Source organism: Tiliqua scincoides, chromosome 2, assembly GCF_035046505.1.
Source record: "Tiliqua scincoides isolate rTilSci1 chromosome 2, rTilSci1.hap2, whole genome shotgun sequence".
NCBI classification, from domain to species: Eukaryota; Metazoa; Chordata; class Lepidosauria; order Squamata; family Scincidae; genus Tiliqua; species Tiliqua scincoides.
The window spans coordinates 249,814,595-249,829,136 of NC_089822.1; the positions used below are offsets into that span (position 1 = coordinate 249,814,595).

General features: G+C 44.5%; 1 protein-coding gene across 1 annotated transcript in view; it reads right to left on the bottom strand.

The window, feature by feature from the left end:
- Positions 1-3,765: 3,765 nt before the first annotated feature.
- The window catches only part of LOC136639022 (uncharacterized), a 69,762-nt gene continuing 58,985 nt past the window's right edge, over positions 3,766-14,542 (bottom strand). Inside the window, exons 18-22 of the mRNA XM_066613051.1 lie at positions 12,292-12,522; positions 8,400-8,422; positions 7,574-7,689; positions 5,332-5,367; positions 3,766-4,295 (exon numbers count right to left, since the gene is read on the bottom strand). Of these exons, the coding sequence (XP_066469148.1) occupies positions 3,781-4,295; positions 5,332-5,367; positions 7,574-7,689; positions 8,400-8,422; positions 12,292-12,522 (921 nt within the window). The 3' untranslated portion in view covers positions 3,766-3,780. The remainder of the gene's footprint in view (positions 4,296-5,331; positions 5,368-7,573; positions 7,690-8,399; positions 8,423-12,291; positions 12,523-14,542) is intronic.

Consider the following 14,542-nt stretch of genomic DNA (forward strand, 5'->3'; position numbering starts at 1 on the left):
GGGCAAGGCTATGTGTGTCTTCTTGGGTATACTAGTCTCTAATTCAATAGAACTTATTCTCTGGTATTACACCCTGAGTTAACTCACAGCCCATTCCTATGGGCTTATTGCTCTGGTGTTTGGCAACCTCTCCACCACTCTGCTTAGCATAGCAGCTGGAAAACCATGCGCGGCCAGCAGGCTTGTCAGATCCGTTGCCACTTAAGTTCTACTGAGGGGCAAGAATCAGGACAGATCAGAGTGGGGGGGGGGGTGGATCAAAGCAGCAGGGGCATACAAGACATCCTGAACACCCATCCTGGGCCAGACACACCCCCAGAAGGCTTCTCAGAGCTGTGCCAGCAAAAGAGCTGATGTAGATCCCAGGAGTCCCATCAGGAACCATGTAGCATGCCTTCTTACCTCTGATCAGCCTGGTCTCCAGACAGCACAGTGGATGCAGTGCTGGCAGCCCTATTTATTCCAAACCAGTTGCTTCCCTATGAACCTATCAAGCAGCTGAGATCAATGGCCCCCTCCAAGGTACTGCACCACCATCAGAGGGTGAGGTAAGTATAAGCTGGAGAAAGGGCTCTCTGAGTGGTGACATGTTGGCAACCGTCAGTCTCGAAAGACTATGGTATCGCGCTCTGAATGGTGGTTCTGGAACAGCGTCTAGTGTGGCTGAAAAGGCCGATTCGGGAGTGACACTCCCTTCTACACCGGGAGCAAGTGCAGTCTGTCCCTGGTCTGTCTCCCTGGCTATGGGCCTTCCTTCTTTGCCTCTTTGCCTCAGACTGTTGGCAAAGTGTCTCTTCAAACTGGGAAATGCCATGCTGCGCAGCCTGCCTCCAAGCGGGCCGCTCAGAGGCCAGGTTTTCCACCTGTTGAGGTCCACTCCTAAGGCCTTCAGATCCCTCTTGCAATGTCCTTATATCGCAGCTGTGGTCTACCTGTAGGGCGCTTTCCTTGCACGAGTTCACCATAGAGGAGATCCTTTGGGATCCGGCCATCATCCATTCTGAGTGGTAGCCCCCAAACTTTGTCACTCCTTCCCAAGACAAGCATGGCCTGGCACCAGGGCCTAGGAGAGGGGCGTGGTATGTACAGAACTTGGGCTCAGTTGACTGCTGTAACTTGGCCTGGTGGGATCGTAGCCGTGCTTTTTATGACCCAATAGACAGTCTGTCTGAGTTTGTCTGAGCCAATAGTAAGAAGTTTTGTCTGAGCCAATAGGCTCACTTGCTGAGTACCTTGTAACAAGCCCTTGAGAGTTGGAGAACTAAATGGAAAACTGCTGCATTGGAGAGACAGGAGGAGGACTGGGAGGGGCTGAGCCGGAGTGTGCAAAAAGGCTGCAGTACCATCAAAAGAAAGGTAGAGGGCTGCTGTGTGCAGAGCTGCTGAGGCTATAAAAGGGGCTGCACCAGCACAGTGAGGTCACCCGGGACGAACTGCTGAGAGGGGTTTCAAGACTGGGCTCTGCAGAACAGAGACCAAGCCACAGAGTTGCTGTGAGGAGCATCTGGAGAGAAGGAGCTGGAAGAACAAGCTGTGGAGACCTTCAGGAAGAGAAGCTGCAAGGAGTGAGCTGGGAGAGAGAGACCAAGCTGTAGAGCGGAGCTGAAACCTGAGCTCTGAAGGAGGGCTGAGGAGAGAGCTGTTGGAAGGAGCCCCTGGGAGAGGCCTCTGAGAACCAGAGAAGGGAACAACCACCCAACCTTTGCCTGGCTTGCCTCAAGTCCTGCTGCCTGCCTGCCTGCCTCAGGGAATTTGGAACAAGGTCATTTTGATTTGTTCAGGTCAGGTTCCATTCCTCCTAATAAAAAGCCTTAAAACTAAGCTTGGTGTCAGTGGTCTCTTTCGATCCTGTACAACGGGTAAAGGGTGTAATTTGTACCAGGGCCCAGGCTCAGAAGCAGGGCCCAGGAGCCAAAGAAGGGCCCAGAAATTTTCTGAGATCTTACATTTTCCAGTCACCAATCTCAGACTCACTGCCCACACGGGATGCTGGGGCCATTACCATGGGCACATGGCAGTTACTGCTGCCACAAGCCATACGCACCAGGTCCAGGAATGCATACATTTCTTAAGCCATTTCTGCCTAACGTTGCATATATACAACAAGGACCAAATGTGTGCACTTGTGGGTCGTTAACAGTATCTCATCTGGGAGGAAACAGACCTGCTACAGGTTTTTGACTTGTGAATCCACTTACCATGAAGGAGTGTATAAGAGTTCAGGGACACAGCAGTGGGACTGTAGCTGCTGAAGAAGTCTGTTTTGGTGTACATAGGACACTTTCCATTCTAGTGCGAGTCTAAATACAGTGATACTAATCTGCTGTAGTGATTTTCTGTATTTGAAAGATTTAGGAGTGTGTTTGGTTTTCCATTTACTGTATCTAACTGCCAACACGGAACAGGCAAGTAGACCTGAGCTCTGCATTGGGAAGAGTGGTAAACCTGAGCTCCACAGACTATCCTGGCTGTTGCCACTTTCCCCCTGCTTGTTTTGCCCCCATTCTTGACACCCCCATTTCCACACCCCACTGTTTCACCCCCTCCCTCTTCGGGAAGGGGCCCAAAAGAAATTTTGTACTCCCTAATAAAATTCCTCTCACCTGCCCGGCACTATCATTTTTAAAATAATCTGGTTGTTTACTGTCCCTTGCAAGTGTTTTAAATGGTTGTTGTAAATTTCTTTTATTTGTGGCATTTTCTTGTCTTGTAAGCCACATCTATTTTTTATTTTTTTTGCTTCATAATGCAGGATATAATTCTTTAGATCAGTGGTTCTCACACATTTAGCACTGGGACCCACTTTTTAGAAGCAGAATCTGTCAGGACCCGCCAGAAGTGATGTCATGACTGGAAGTGACATCATCAAGCAGGACAATTTTTAACAACCTAGGCTTCAATCCTACCCACATTTACCCAGGAGTAAGTCCCATTTACTGTCATTGTTAAAAGCATATACCTAGTAGCTTGTTAAAAGTACAGGTCTGTAACATTTCCCCACATGCAGTCACTTACCATTGTAGCATCAAGTCTAATGTATTAAAAATAAAATATTGAAATGAATGGGGACCCACCTGAAATTGGCTCACGACCCACCTAGTGGATCCCAACCCACAGTTTGAGAAACACTGCATTAAATAAATAAAATTTAATTCTGACAAATGTATTTTTCTGTTATACTTTCATTAAATGCATTATAATCCAGAAATAAACATGAATTGGCCACAGGACATGTCACTGCAGTCATCACCCTCTCTAAACCACAATTCCAAATCTGTAAAACAGGAAAGTAGCAATTATTTCCCAGAATTCTTAAAAGGAAGCGGTACTGACCATGCCTCAACAAGTATGCTCCTCTCTACTTTCAGGCAGGCAAGAACAAGATGCAACCCTATATTTAGCACCAATTGTAAAGGGGTTGGGAGGTAGGGAACAGCAGCACACTGATTTGTGACTTGATAATTTGAGGCATTTTCACTTGACCCTCTTGGTGCTTGTGGCCAATCAGTTTTGTAACCTATGACCTTATGCAGCACTGAGCCAACACACTTTAGCAATTTTCAAGTTTCCATGTGCAAGCAGCAGGCACACACCCCTACTGCCACAATCTGGAAGCCCCTACTCAAAAGCCTTTCCAAGCACTTTTCTTGAAACCGTCATATTTCTCCTGGTCACATCATTAGCTCCTCAACTGACATCACTGAGGTCTTGGCATTAAGAGCAAGCTGTAGTTTGTGGTGTGCATAGAACCTAGGCTCTCCACTAAATATCCCACTCCTCTCAAGAACAGAGTTTAATGTAAGTTACAGTGGAGCAAACTGAGAAGAGTGGGAAGACCCTCTCTGTGAAAGCAACATTAAATGTGAAGATGTGCTGCATGTTGTCAGCATTGTAGAAAGATACTTCTTCTCCTTCATAGTCTAAGTACACTCTAATTTTGCCGATCCTCTCAGGCAGGAAAATTGGGGTGCGCTGAGGGGACGTGACAGCCCAGTACCGCCCACCATTTTGCTGCAATGCCCAGATGCCTTCTTCGGGACAAAACTGAGTCAGTCCTTTCCGTCGCACTGATTCCTTGGCTACTCCAAAGGCCCAACCATCTGCACTCCCCACCTCCACCTCCCAATAATGCCTCCCCGATTTGAATCCCTTTGTAGCCAGGACTCGGGAGTTGGTGCTGAAGCGCTTAGGGTTGTCAGGGAGATCTTGCTTCCGGCAGCCCATTCTCACGCTCTTGAGGTCAGCAGAGAGGATGAGGAGGTAGTTGGCCGTCTCTGGATCCAGGAGCACGTCCTCTAGTAGGCAAGAGAAAATTAAAAAGGGAGAGCCAACTATTACCATAAACTACTTGCGCAGCCACTAACAATGGAGAGAAGCAGCAACAGAATGAAAGGTCATAATGAAAAATTGTTTCACTTCTGCTTCATCTTGAACACCAGGCTTTCAGAAAGCCTTTAGGGGTCACATTCAACATGTGTGTTATATTACTGCTTCTCATGGTTTTTAATTCCGCTGGGTTTTGTTGCTATGTTGATTGGTTTAGTGTATTGATTTTGAGATGGGGCACAGCATGGCTACATGCTCAGATCTGTAGAAGGGCATTACAATTCAGCATTTTTATTTTCCTAATAATGCTTAGCATGGAATTTGCCCTTTGCTGTCACACATTGAACTGATGCTTTCATTGAGTTATCAGCTATGACCTCAGTATCTCTTTCCTGGTTAGATATGCCTCATCACTTGTTCAGACTTCATCAGTGTACAGTATATGTGAAGGGAGGGTTTGTCTTCCTTTAACATCCATCATTTTCCAGATACTTTTGTGCAACCTTATCTGCCATTTTGCTGCTCATTGCCCAGTTTGGAGAGATCCTCTTGGAGGCCTTCATAGTCCAACTGGGCTTTCACTACCCTGAATAATTTGCAGACTTGGCCACTTCAGATAATTCAGCCCTAACCAGATAATTTATGAACAAGGTCAAGTTACTTTATAAATCTTTGGGGGATCCCTATATTTCCTCCATTGTGAGAACTGATAATTTCTACTCTCTACTTCCCGTTTACTTACTTTAAACTAATAAATTAGTAACTAATCTATGAAAGAACCCATCCTCTTGTTCCAGGACTGCTAAATTTGCCTCCAAGAACAGTTGATGGGGGACTTTGTTAAATGCCTTTTGAAGGGTCAAAGATACAGTGTTTGCTGGATCACCCTGAGACACATGCTCGTTTATGAACACTGAAATTCTGATGCATTCAGGATCTGCTTTGAATGTTCATCTGTATTGTATGATTTGATTTGGAAAAAGCCGTTTTGTGTCTAGCATTTACCTTTCTCACCTTTCCCCAGTTCATCCCGCAGATTATCTGAAAAGAGGAAACCCAAACAACAAAGGTCAGAATTAAAAGGCACCTGAAAAAAGTTTCTTTTTAAACCAAACACTCTGCACAATACCAAACATGAGAACCCCTGTCACACTATTTACTTGCTGGTATTTCTTTCCTGCCTCCTAAGCTGTTAGGGTCCTGCTAGTCTATATCTGATTGTATAATGACAGAGAAGATAGGAAAGTGTGCGTGGTGGGGAAGTAGGGCAGATTGCCTTCCAAAATCGAATTTGAAGAGGGATCTTCACCCTCTTATTCCCAAGGCTGACCATCCAATTGATCCCAAGCAGCACATACAGGAGAGGGCAGCCCAATCTTTGTGGCAACATTTCATCTGTCTGTTGGCAGCAACTGTTATCCTGCACATGCCTGATCTCCTCTGATGTTGGAAGCTAAGCAGGGTCAGGCCTGGTTAGTACTTGGATGGGAGACCGCCTGGGAATACTGGGTGCTGTAGGCTTATACCATAGTCTTTCGAGACTGAAGGTTGCCAACCATCATGTGTCCCCAGCCTGCATACATCCCTGCTGAACTCCCTGCCTCAGCCAATCATTGCCTCTCTTTTCAAGGAGCAGGGGCAACTGGCTGGGGCAGGAGGCAGCAGCAGATGAGCTGCTGCTATCATGGAGATGGGAGGGGCAAATGAGCACAAAATAGTTAAAAATTGAGATGCGTAGAGCAAGACCTGGTTGTTCCCAGGAACTAGGGAAGCTTTCCCCAGACCTTCTTATTCATATCCTTTCCTACTTTGACCCAGGACCCAGCCCAGCAGATACAGTTCAGCAATACCTTGCACTTTCATCCGGTTAGGGATCAGAACATGCATGAAAGTAAAAAATGGATGAACGTCATAGCATAGCCTTATTTAGCTTGCACATTTATTTCAACTGGTGAAATACTATGTGTCTATATAACACATGTGAATGCATACAAAGCCTAAATAAACAGAAATAAAAGAAAAATAAACATAACATCGATGAACATCCTGGAAGGTTGGATGAAGTAAGACAAAAGAAGAAAGCACATGGACAAAAACAAATGTGGTTTTATAATGGCTGAGAAAGAGCAAAGCTATGAAATTCCATTGGACGAAAGTCAAGATATTGCTGAACAGGCTTGCCCACTGAACAGGTCATCTGGCTTGCTTAATGAAAGCAAAAACCACCATTTTGTAAGCTACTGTCCACAAGAGTCTCTACCTCTGTGCAGAGGTTTCACTTTGTATTCAGACAAACAAGTGGAATGGTAGAATTGCATCTCCTGGTCCCACCCCCACCTTCACATGTTCAAAGACCCATCTGCAGAAGGCCCACGTGCTTAGGTTCCAATTGTGTGGGCGATGTCCTGCAAACATGGAAGGTGCAGATTGTGTGTACAGACCTGAGAGAGCCCTTCTTAGGCATTATAATTCTAGGCACTGTGTAAAGGGGGAATGTGCCAACTAGCCATGGTTACATGCTTCATGGTTCAATAGAGTTCATGGTTATACCGTCTGCTCTGCCCATATTCAGTGCTTCTCTGCAGAAAAGCACAGGGGACACGGCCATGGAGCGTGTTGACCCTGAGGGGCATGGCTAGGGGGCATTCTCCATTTTCCCTCGACTTGTGAATTTTGCATCCAGAATTAAAACACTTGAAGATGGCTAGTGTGTGCACACAGAGGTCCCTCCGCACATGAGAACCCAAGCGAGAGAAGAATTTTAGAGTCATAATGTTTATTTCATGCTGAGGTGAGTTTTGCAAGCTCACCTGGATTTACACTCCAACCTGTGCTCAAATAACATCTGGCTCTATTATTAGTGAATTCTAGGCACTCATTAGGGTAATAACACTTTCAAACTATATTGTCTGCAGTCTTCATGCTTAACTTCATGACGCTAATTGTGATTAATATTGTGAGATTACAGGAAATCACTTGGACACATTTAAGTATGTGGCGGTGACAATGACATATATGCATTCACCCAACTTGTTCTTTATTCCTCTTAGGCTAAAACCCTATACACACTTACCTGAGAGTAAGCTCCAATTGAACAAAGTGGGATTTACTTCTGAGTAAACATGTGTGCGATTATGCTGTTAGTGTCCTCTGCCAGCAACAGAATTTCCATGCCACAAGCCCACATTGCTTCTTCAAACACTAAAATACAATTAGATGCAAACTGAGAGGTGTTGCTTTTCTTTACCTTTGAATTTCTTTAGTACTCCCTTAAGGACCACAGTCTTCAGTGTGAAATTGCAGATATGACCCTTCATGTCAGAAGAAACAGGGATGGGTTTCTGACACTTAAGATCATCGCTTCTAGCAGATTAAAAAAATTAGAATTACTGGACTTATAATGGTGACATGCAAAAGAGCAAACATTCCCCAAAACATAATTTTCATATGTTAGGCTCAAATCCACTCTGAGTCTCCGTTGCATCCATTTTCAAACACTGCCATGGCACACTGGCGTACCACAAGTGATCCACAAGTGTGCCACAGGAATTTGGGGGAAGGTCATTTATTAGTAGGGCCAATAGGGGATGTGAGCCAGTCCAGGTTTTCTATTTGCATTGCAAAGCAACCAGAACAAAAACCACACTAAGCCTCTTGTGTGAAATCACGATTAATCAAATTCTTATGTGGCTGCCACTGGCCTAATTAAAGCTTCTGGAGAGAGAGCCTTGGGTTTCAGCCCAATGGCTCTTAAGCTAAGCTAAGACCTTGATCCGAGGTGAACTTCATGCCACAGGAATAAAAGCAAAGCTCCTACCCCCTTTGCGCTCTGGCATCTTCCAACAGCACTGGTTGGTGAGTGAAGGAAACCAGAGTCCAGCAGGAAAGAGAGGGATCATATTCGCTCTACCCAAAGAGTTATAAGGAGTTGGGGATTTGTACTGACCAAGGGAGACGTGCCACAGACTATAACATGCCTCTGTGACTGTATTTCTCTGAATGGCTGTCTGCCACTGACCTTTTCATTCCTTCATGAGCAAAGAACAAGTGAGGGTGAAAATGGTGCTCCCTACCTGATAAGGGCACTCGTCACATCCTGAAAGAGGAATGGAAAAAAAAAGGTGTTCAGCTTAATTACATCCTCCACACTGATAATTCCAGACACAATATTCTAGTTGCTGTTCCTTCCCCCACTCCTCTTCCTTGATCACAGAACATGCATTCTCATATTTAGATTATACACCAGAGATCAGCAGAACTGGCCCCACTGCAAAATTTCAAGAGAGATATCCCATAATTCTTTGCAGTGTTGCAGGGGATGCTGGAACAGGTACAACTCCTAGCTTGTGTGACTGAAGGGCTGTGCCTCAGAATCCCGTGGGATTCTTTGGACCTGCAAAATAATTGGCACTTTATTGGTATAAAAAGTGCAAACACTGATTGCTTGTTCTGTTGGGCCAAGATGACGGAGGGTGCAATCCTAGCCCACTTTCGAGCACCGACATAAGGGCAATGCAGCTCTGAGGTAAGGGAACAAGCATTCCTGAACTTTGAGGATGCCTCCATGAGTGCCACCCAACTGCAGGATGCAGCACATGTCCCATTGGCACTGCTATGCCAGTGCTGGAAAATTGGTTAGGATTTGGGCCTCAGTGGTTGTTCACCCCTAACTAAGGTTCATATGCTCACTCATTTGAACATCCTTTTTGACCACGCTTCTTAACCACAGTGCATTTGTAGTCATTGCCAGATCCGTGGAAGGGTGCTTGCGGCACCTAGCTCACAGGTTGGGTTGCTACATGGAGACAAGAAACTGTGATGGATGCCTATGTACACACTGGAGAGTAGGATGGAAGCAGATTGACTTTCATGCAACAATTGGAAAGGGGCCAAACACCAAAAAAATCTTGTGATGTTGCTCAGCCAACGACCCAACAACAGTGCACATCCACTCCCAATGGGGACTCATATTTGAGTGCTCTGATGCATGCTGCAAGTTTAATTCTGCATATAGTGACAGATTCACCCAACTGGTTGGAAATGGACTGGAAACTGGCAAACAGGATCTTCAAGTGCTTTGGCCAACAGCTACCAAACACTTAGTGGTTGTGTGAGCATACCCATCATACATGGAGTAACTGTTCAAAAATACTATGTTCAGACATAAACATGTAGGGCAATATACAGGCTTTTATCAAGTTATGGCCTAGCTAACACAGGGTACATACACCTGCAGACGGACACTACATCCAACACCAAACTCAGTGCTGGGTCAGTTTTAATGAAGTAATTTCCTATGTCCGTGGTTAACTAGCTTTTCTAAGAGACCATGAAGAGGCACTGAAGACTGTCAAGTCAATCATGATCTCCCAAGAACCCAATCCTATGTATGTCTCTCAGAAGCAAATCCCATTATAGTCAATAGGGCTTACTCCAAGGAAAGGGTGGATAGGATTGGAGCCCAATTTCTTTTACCAAGGCCAAAATTGTAACTTCCTATTGCACCAACTGAGTGCTCAATCCTATCCAACTTTTGAGTGCTGAGGCAATGCGGCCCAGCGGTAAGGGAACAAACATTTTCTTACATTGAGGAGGTCTCTGTAACTGCCCCTCCCCACCGCAGGACGCAGTGTGTGCCCCTTTGGCTCAGCAGCACTGCAAAGTTGGATATGATTGGGCCCTCAGTCTCTCCTGTTACTCCTTCCTCTCCTGACTGCCTGAAAAAATGACATGTATGCTTCTATAGTTCCCATAGGAAGGGAACAAGGGCATCTGGTGAGTCAGGCAGCTTTCCTAAGAGAGCCAGTGCAGGCTTTGTTGCCATCAGTTGCCAAATGAGGGGCAATATCACAAACTAAACATATAAGACTTTCTTTGGGAGGGATCGTGACATGGGTCTACTGCAGTTATTCCCAAACTATAGGTCTGTGACCCACCAGTGGTCATGATCCACTTTTTGGTGGTTCACAAAACTGCGAGGGCAAATTAGGCCATGTGCATCAAGGGTTAAACACCCTGTTACTTGGGAAGAGCACTGCTGCCCAATCACCATGATAGCTACAGAGGCTTAAGGGGCTGGTAAAGTGATTTTTTTTAGGTGGGTCCTGATGCTGAAAAGTTTGGGAATCCCTGGTCTACTGAATGCTTCAATACATGTTCAGACCACAACTTTACAGGTCTTGGAGAACCTCTGAAAAAGTGGGTCAACCTACAAGCCATGTGTTGCAATGAGGACACATATCAAATCGTATTATGGGAGAGGGTTGCAGAATGCTAAGTGTACCAGAGCCATCAGGGGAATTGTTCATGATGACGACCTTAATACAGTGTGTGACAAATACAGGAAAAGCTGAAAAGGTCCATAGTTCTGAGTTCTTCAGGGTAGCCATCTTCAGAAAGGTATGTTACAGCCTTTAAATAGCACCAAGAAACCAGATATACTCCATACCAGGGAAACTTCAGGTGTAACTTGAGATAGCAGACAAATCACAGCCAAAAATTGACAGGAGAGCACACAGCTCTTCTGCACAGCAGTGTTCTAGTGATGAAAAGATTTCATTGAAAATGCCCCCCTAACAACATAAAAGTATGCACATCACTGTTTCAACATAAAACTAGTTTTAAATTGTCAGTGCCTCAGTCATATTGTGCAGTTTATGGGCCCAATCCTACCCATCTTTTCAGCCCCAGTGCAGCTGCGATACAGCCCCTTGGCGAGGGAATAAATGTTCCCTTACCTTGTGGAGGCCTCCATAACTATCCTCCCACCACAGGATGCAGTGCACATCCCTTTGGCATAGCTACACCAGGGCTGGAAAGTTGGATGGGATTTGGTCCTAAATTTAATATGAATGGCAAGGTAGCCAACTTGTCATACCAGCCCTGGCTCCTACGCCTTTAATAGCAGCTTGATTTGCAGACATTTGCAAGCAGTGAAGCTTATCTCCATGCCGTGAAAAGCTTCAAGGACTGATTTCTGATCTCACGCTGCTGTAAAAGAACAGCAGGCCAGGCTGTTTGTTTCCTGGTCATCTGGCAAGTTTAATCAATGGACAAATACACATTGGCATATATTGAAATGAGTTAGCAACTACAAATGGCGAATTAATTTTTTCCCCTCTAACACATTCAGCAAATTTTACTGAACTCATGAAATCTGCTTCCTACTTACTTTGCCATAGGAATCACTTCCGGGCATTCATAGGCCCACTGTGTTGCTGCAGTTTCTGGAAAAAACTTTACTAGAGTACTCTGGTAGAAATAAACACATATGTAATTTCACTTCTAGGATTGCCAGTTGAAAGGATCTCGGGTAGAACAATAGGGATAGGCTGCTCACTAGCTTGGGGCTTAAAAAGAGTTATTGTCTATTGGGAAAAGCTACCAGCAGGATGGATGGACCAATGATTCATCAGCTCAGGCTCCGCCATTTCCAACCAAGACTGGGGAAAACCACCCTGTCCAAAATACTGCCATAGAGGACAGTAGGCTAGATGGTCCAATGTTGGATTCAGCAAAAGTTAGCTGTATATATTCATATTATTCAGAGTGCTGACATATCCTTGGTGCAATACAAAATGCATAAAAAGAGACACCCACTGGGCTTACAAAACTAATTTGGACAAAATATATAAAATAAAAAGCTAACAACAGATTTTCGTTAGTTACTTAGATCTGAAATTTATTTCCGTTACAGTAAGTATTTTATCCTATATCTTCCACTGTCACTTTTCCGGTGAGTTCCACTCCATCTGCACTCAAAGGCACATACAAAATGGCTTTTGCATTCCCTGAGGTGGGCATAAGGCAAAGCAGAGAAGTGCATTTGATTCAGACAATGCCAAGAGTGCAGGAAGCTCATGGCACAAACACAGACATCTCTTGCCTGTTGAATTGTTGTGCTGATGCTATGAGATCCGTCTGGGCCTAAAAACAGCAGGATGTGTGCACAATTTTAATTCTTACCTTGAGGAAATCCAGCACTGGCTCCTGGATTTTTTCCTCTAGATCAGCAATCAATTTGTTGAGAAGAGAAATCTCCTTGGAGAGCTCCGTGATGTTCTCATTCTGCCTTTTGGTGATTCCTTTCTCCATCTTGTCCAGTTGACCCAGAAGGAGTTGCTCTTGTTCATGTAGAAACTGACGCAGCCCCTCAAATTCAGAGAGGACTTTTTGCCTCTCAGCTTCTATGGTTTTCTTGAAAAGATAAAGAGAAATGGTTTTCAATCTTTTTCATCTCATGGCACACTCACAAGGTGCTAAAATTGCCAAGGCAACCATCTGTTTTTTGACAATTGACAAGGTACACCATACTGCTTGTGGGAGGCCTGCATCTCCCAAAGGCCGTAATAATAAATGACCCTTCCTCAAACTCCACCAGCACACCTGTGAACCATTTGTGGCACATCAATGTGTCATGGCACACTGATTGAAAATTGCTGTATTAGAGGGAGGCTGAAGCAGTTAGAGGAGGCCCTCAAGTCATCCTGACAGGTCATCCAGGTTTCTCTACCTCTGAGATCTTTGGGACTGGTTCTAGAGCTCTGAAGAAATGTGAACATGTGCACAATTTAAATTTTCTTCAATTGATTGACACAATGGTTCAATTTTTTCAAAATCAGCAATTAGGTTGTTGAGGAGAGACTTAAGACCCAATCCAATCCAACTTTTCAGTACTGATGCAGCTGTGCTAAAGAGGTGTGCGCTGTATCCCATGATGGGGGGACAGTCACAGAGGCCTCCTCAAAGTAGAAGAATATTTATTGCCTTACCTCGATGCTGTATGGTTGCCAATGCATGGCTGCATTGGATAGGAAAATTTGGATAGGATTGGGCCCTTAATGAGCGGCCTCCAACTTCACTGGGAAGATCACCCTAAATCATACATGGTAGATTTACCCACATTGAGTCCTACAGACCTACAAAGATGAGTACAGACCCAGAGGCAGTCAATTGGGAGGAAAAGTCTTGAGTGGGCCTACCCAACTTTGGTCCACCGAAGCCAAATCAGAACATTAGCCATCTACTTTCATACTTGGCAGACCCCTTGCTTTTGCAGAACTTCAGACAGTAGCCTAGTGGAGTGTCCTACATGGTTGGTGGACTGTTTTCAGCTCAGTAGATCAGAAGTTATGTACAGCTAAAGTTTGGTACTGAGACATGAGCTAAAGTATGTTTATGTCTCAGCACCGAAGTTACCTAAATGCACTCTTTGTATATCAATACACCCCAATTCTGTTTCTTAGGGCTCTTGTCTCTTGCTGACTTTTATAAAAAAAAAAATGGCAGGACTATTATGTGCCTTTATCAACTTCATGCCATGCAGAAATTCCACAAGTAAAGCTTTTCCCCAATATGGAGATGCCAAGCCGGGGGGGGGGGGGGAGGAAGAGAGAAGCTTCTCTTGCTAAATTTCAGTCTGTTACATAAAGAAAACAGGAGCTTTAGCAGTAGCAAAGGGTAGTCTTATTTGTTTAAGCAATTTCTAGTAGGGTATGGGGGGAACAGCTTAAAAACTGTAGATAAGGAAAAATGAACTGCTGCTGAACAGAGGACAAGAAGGAAAACAGTGTATTCAACATAAGTTAGAAAAGTTGTGTTCTTTATTTAAAGAACCTTCTTTTTCCAGTGCTGATTCTTCAGATTTTTTGCAATTTCCATATTTGTAATTCATCTCTTTTCCCATATTTGTAATTATCTCTTTCAGTGCTTTTAAAAATGTTAACAGAACTTTTTTTTTTTAAATGAGCTGCAGTAATAAATGCAGTGCATTCAGTCAACAGATGGCACCAGAGGATAAGGAAGAGCTGATGGTGTCTCTGAGAAACATATTCAAGTGCACCATAACTCTACCCAGATCTTTCACCTAAATATACTGCAGTCTATATTATGAAGTTACATTAGGTCAATTCTAAGTTCAAGTTCATGTAAGCAGTGGATACACTCCAACATGACTTCTGCTCCTCAAAACAAACCACCATGGTCAGTCCAATGCTCCTGGAAGTGCACAAACCAGGTGTGATGGACTAGGAATGCTTTATCATTTGCCCCCAGTAGGCAAGGTGCACTGCTTCTGAACATGGAACTTTCATTCTTTGCCATCTTGACTCCACCTTTGCATAGAAAGGCAAAAGAAAATACTTCTTTACTCAGCATGTGGTTGGTCTGTGGAACTCATTGCCATAGGATGTAGTGACGGCATCTAGCCTAGATGCCT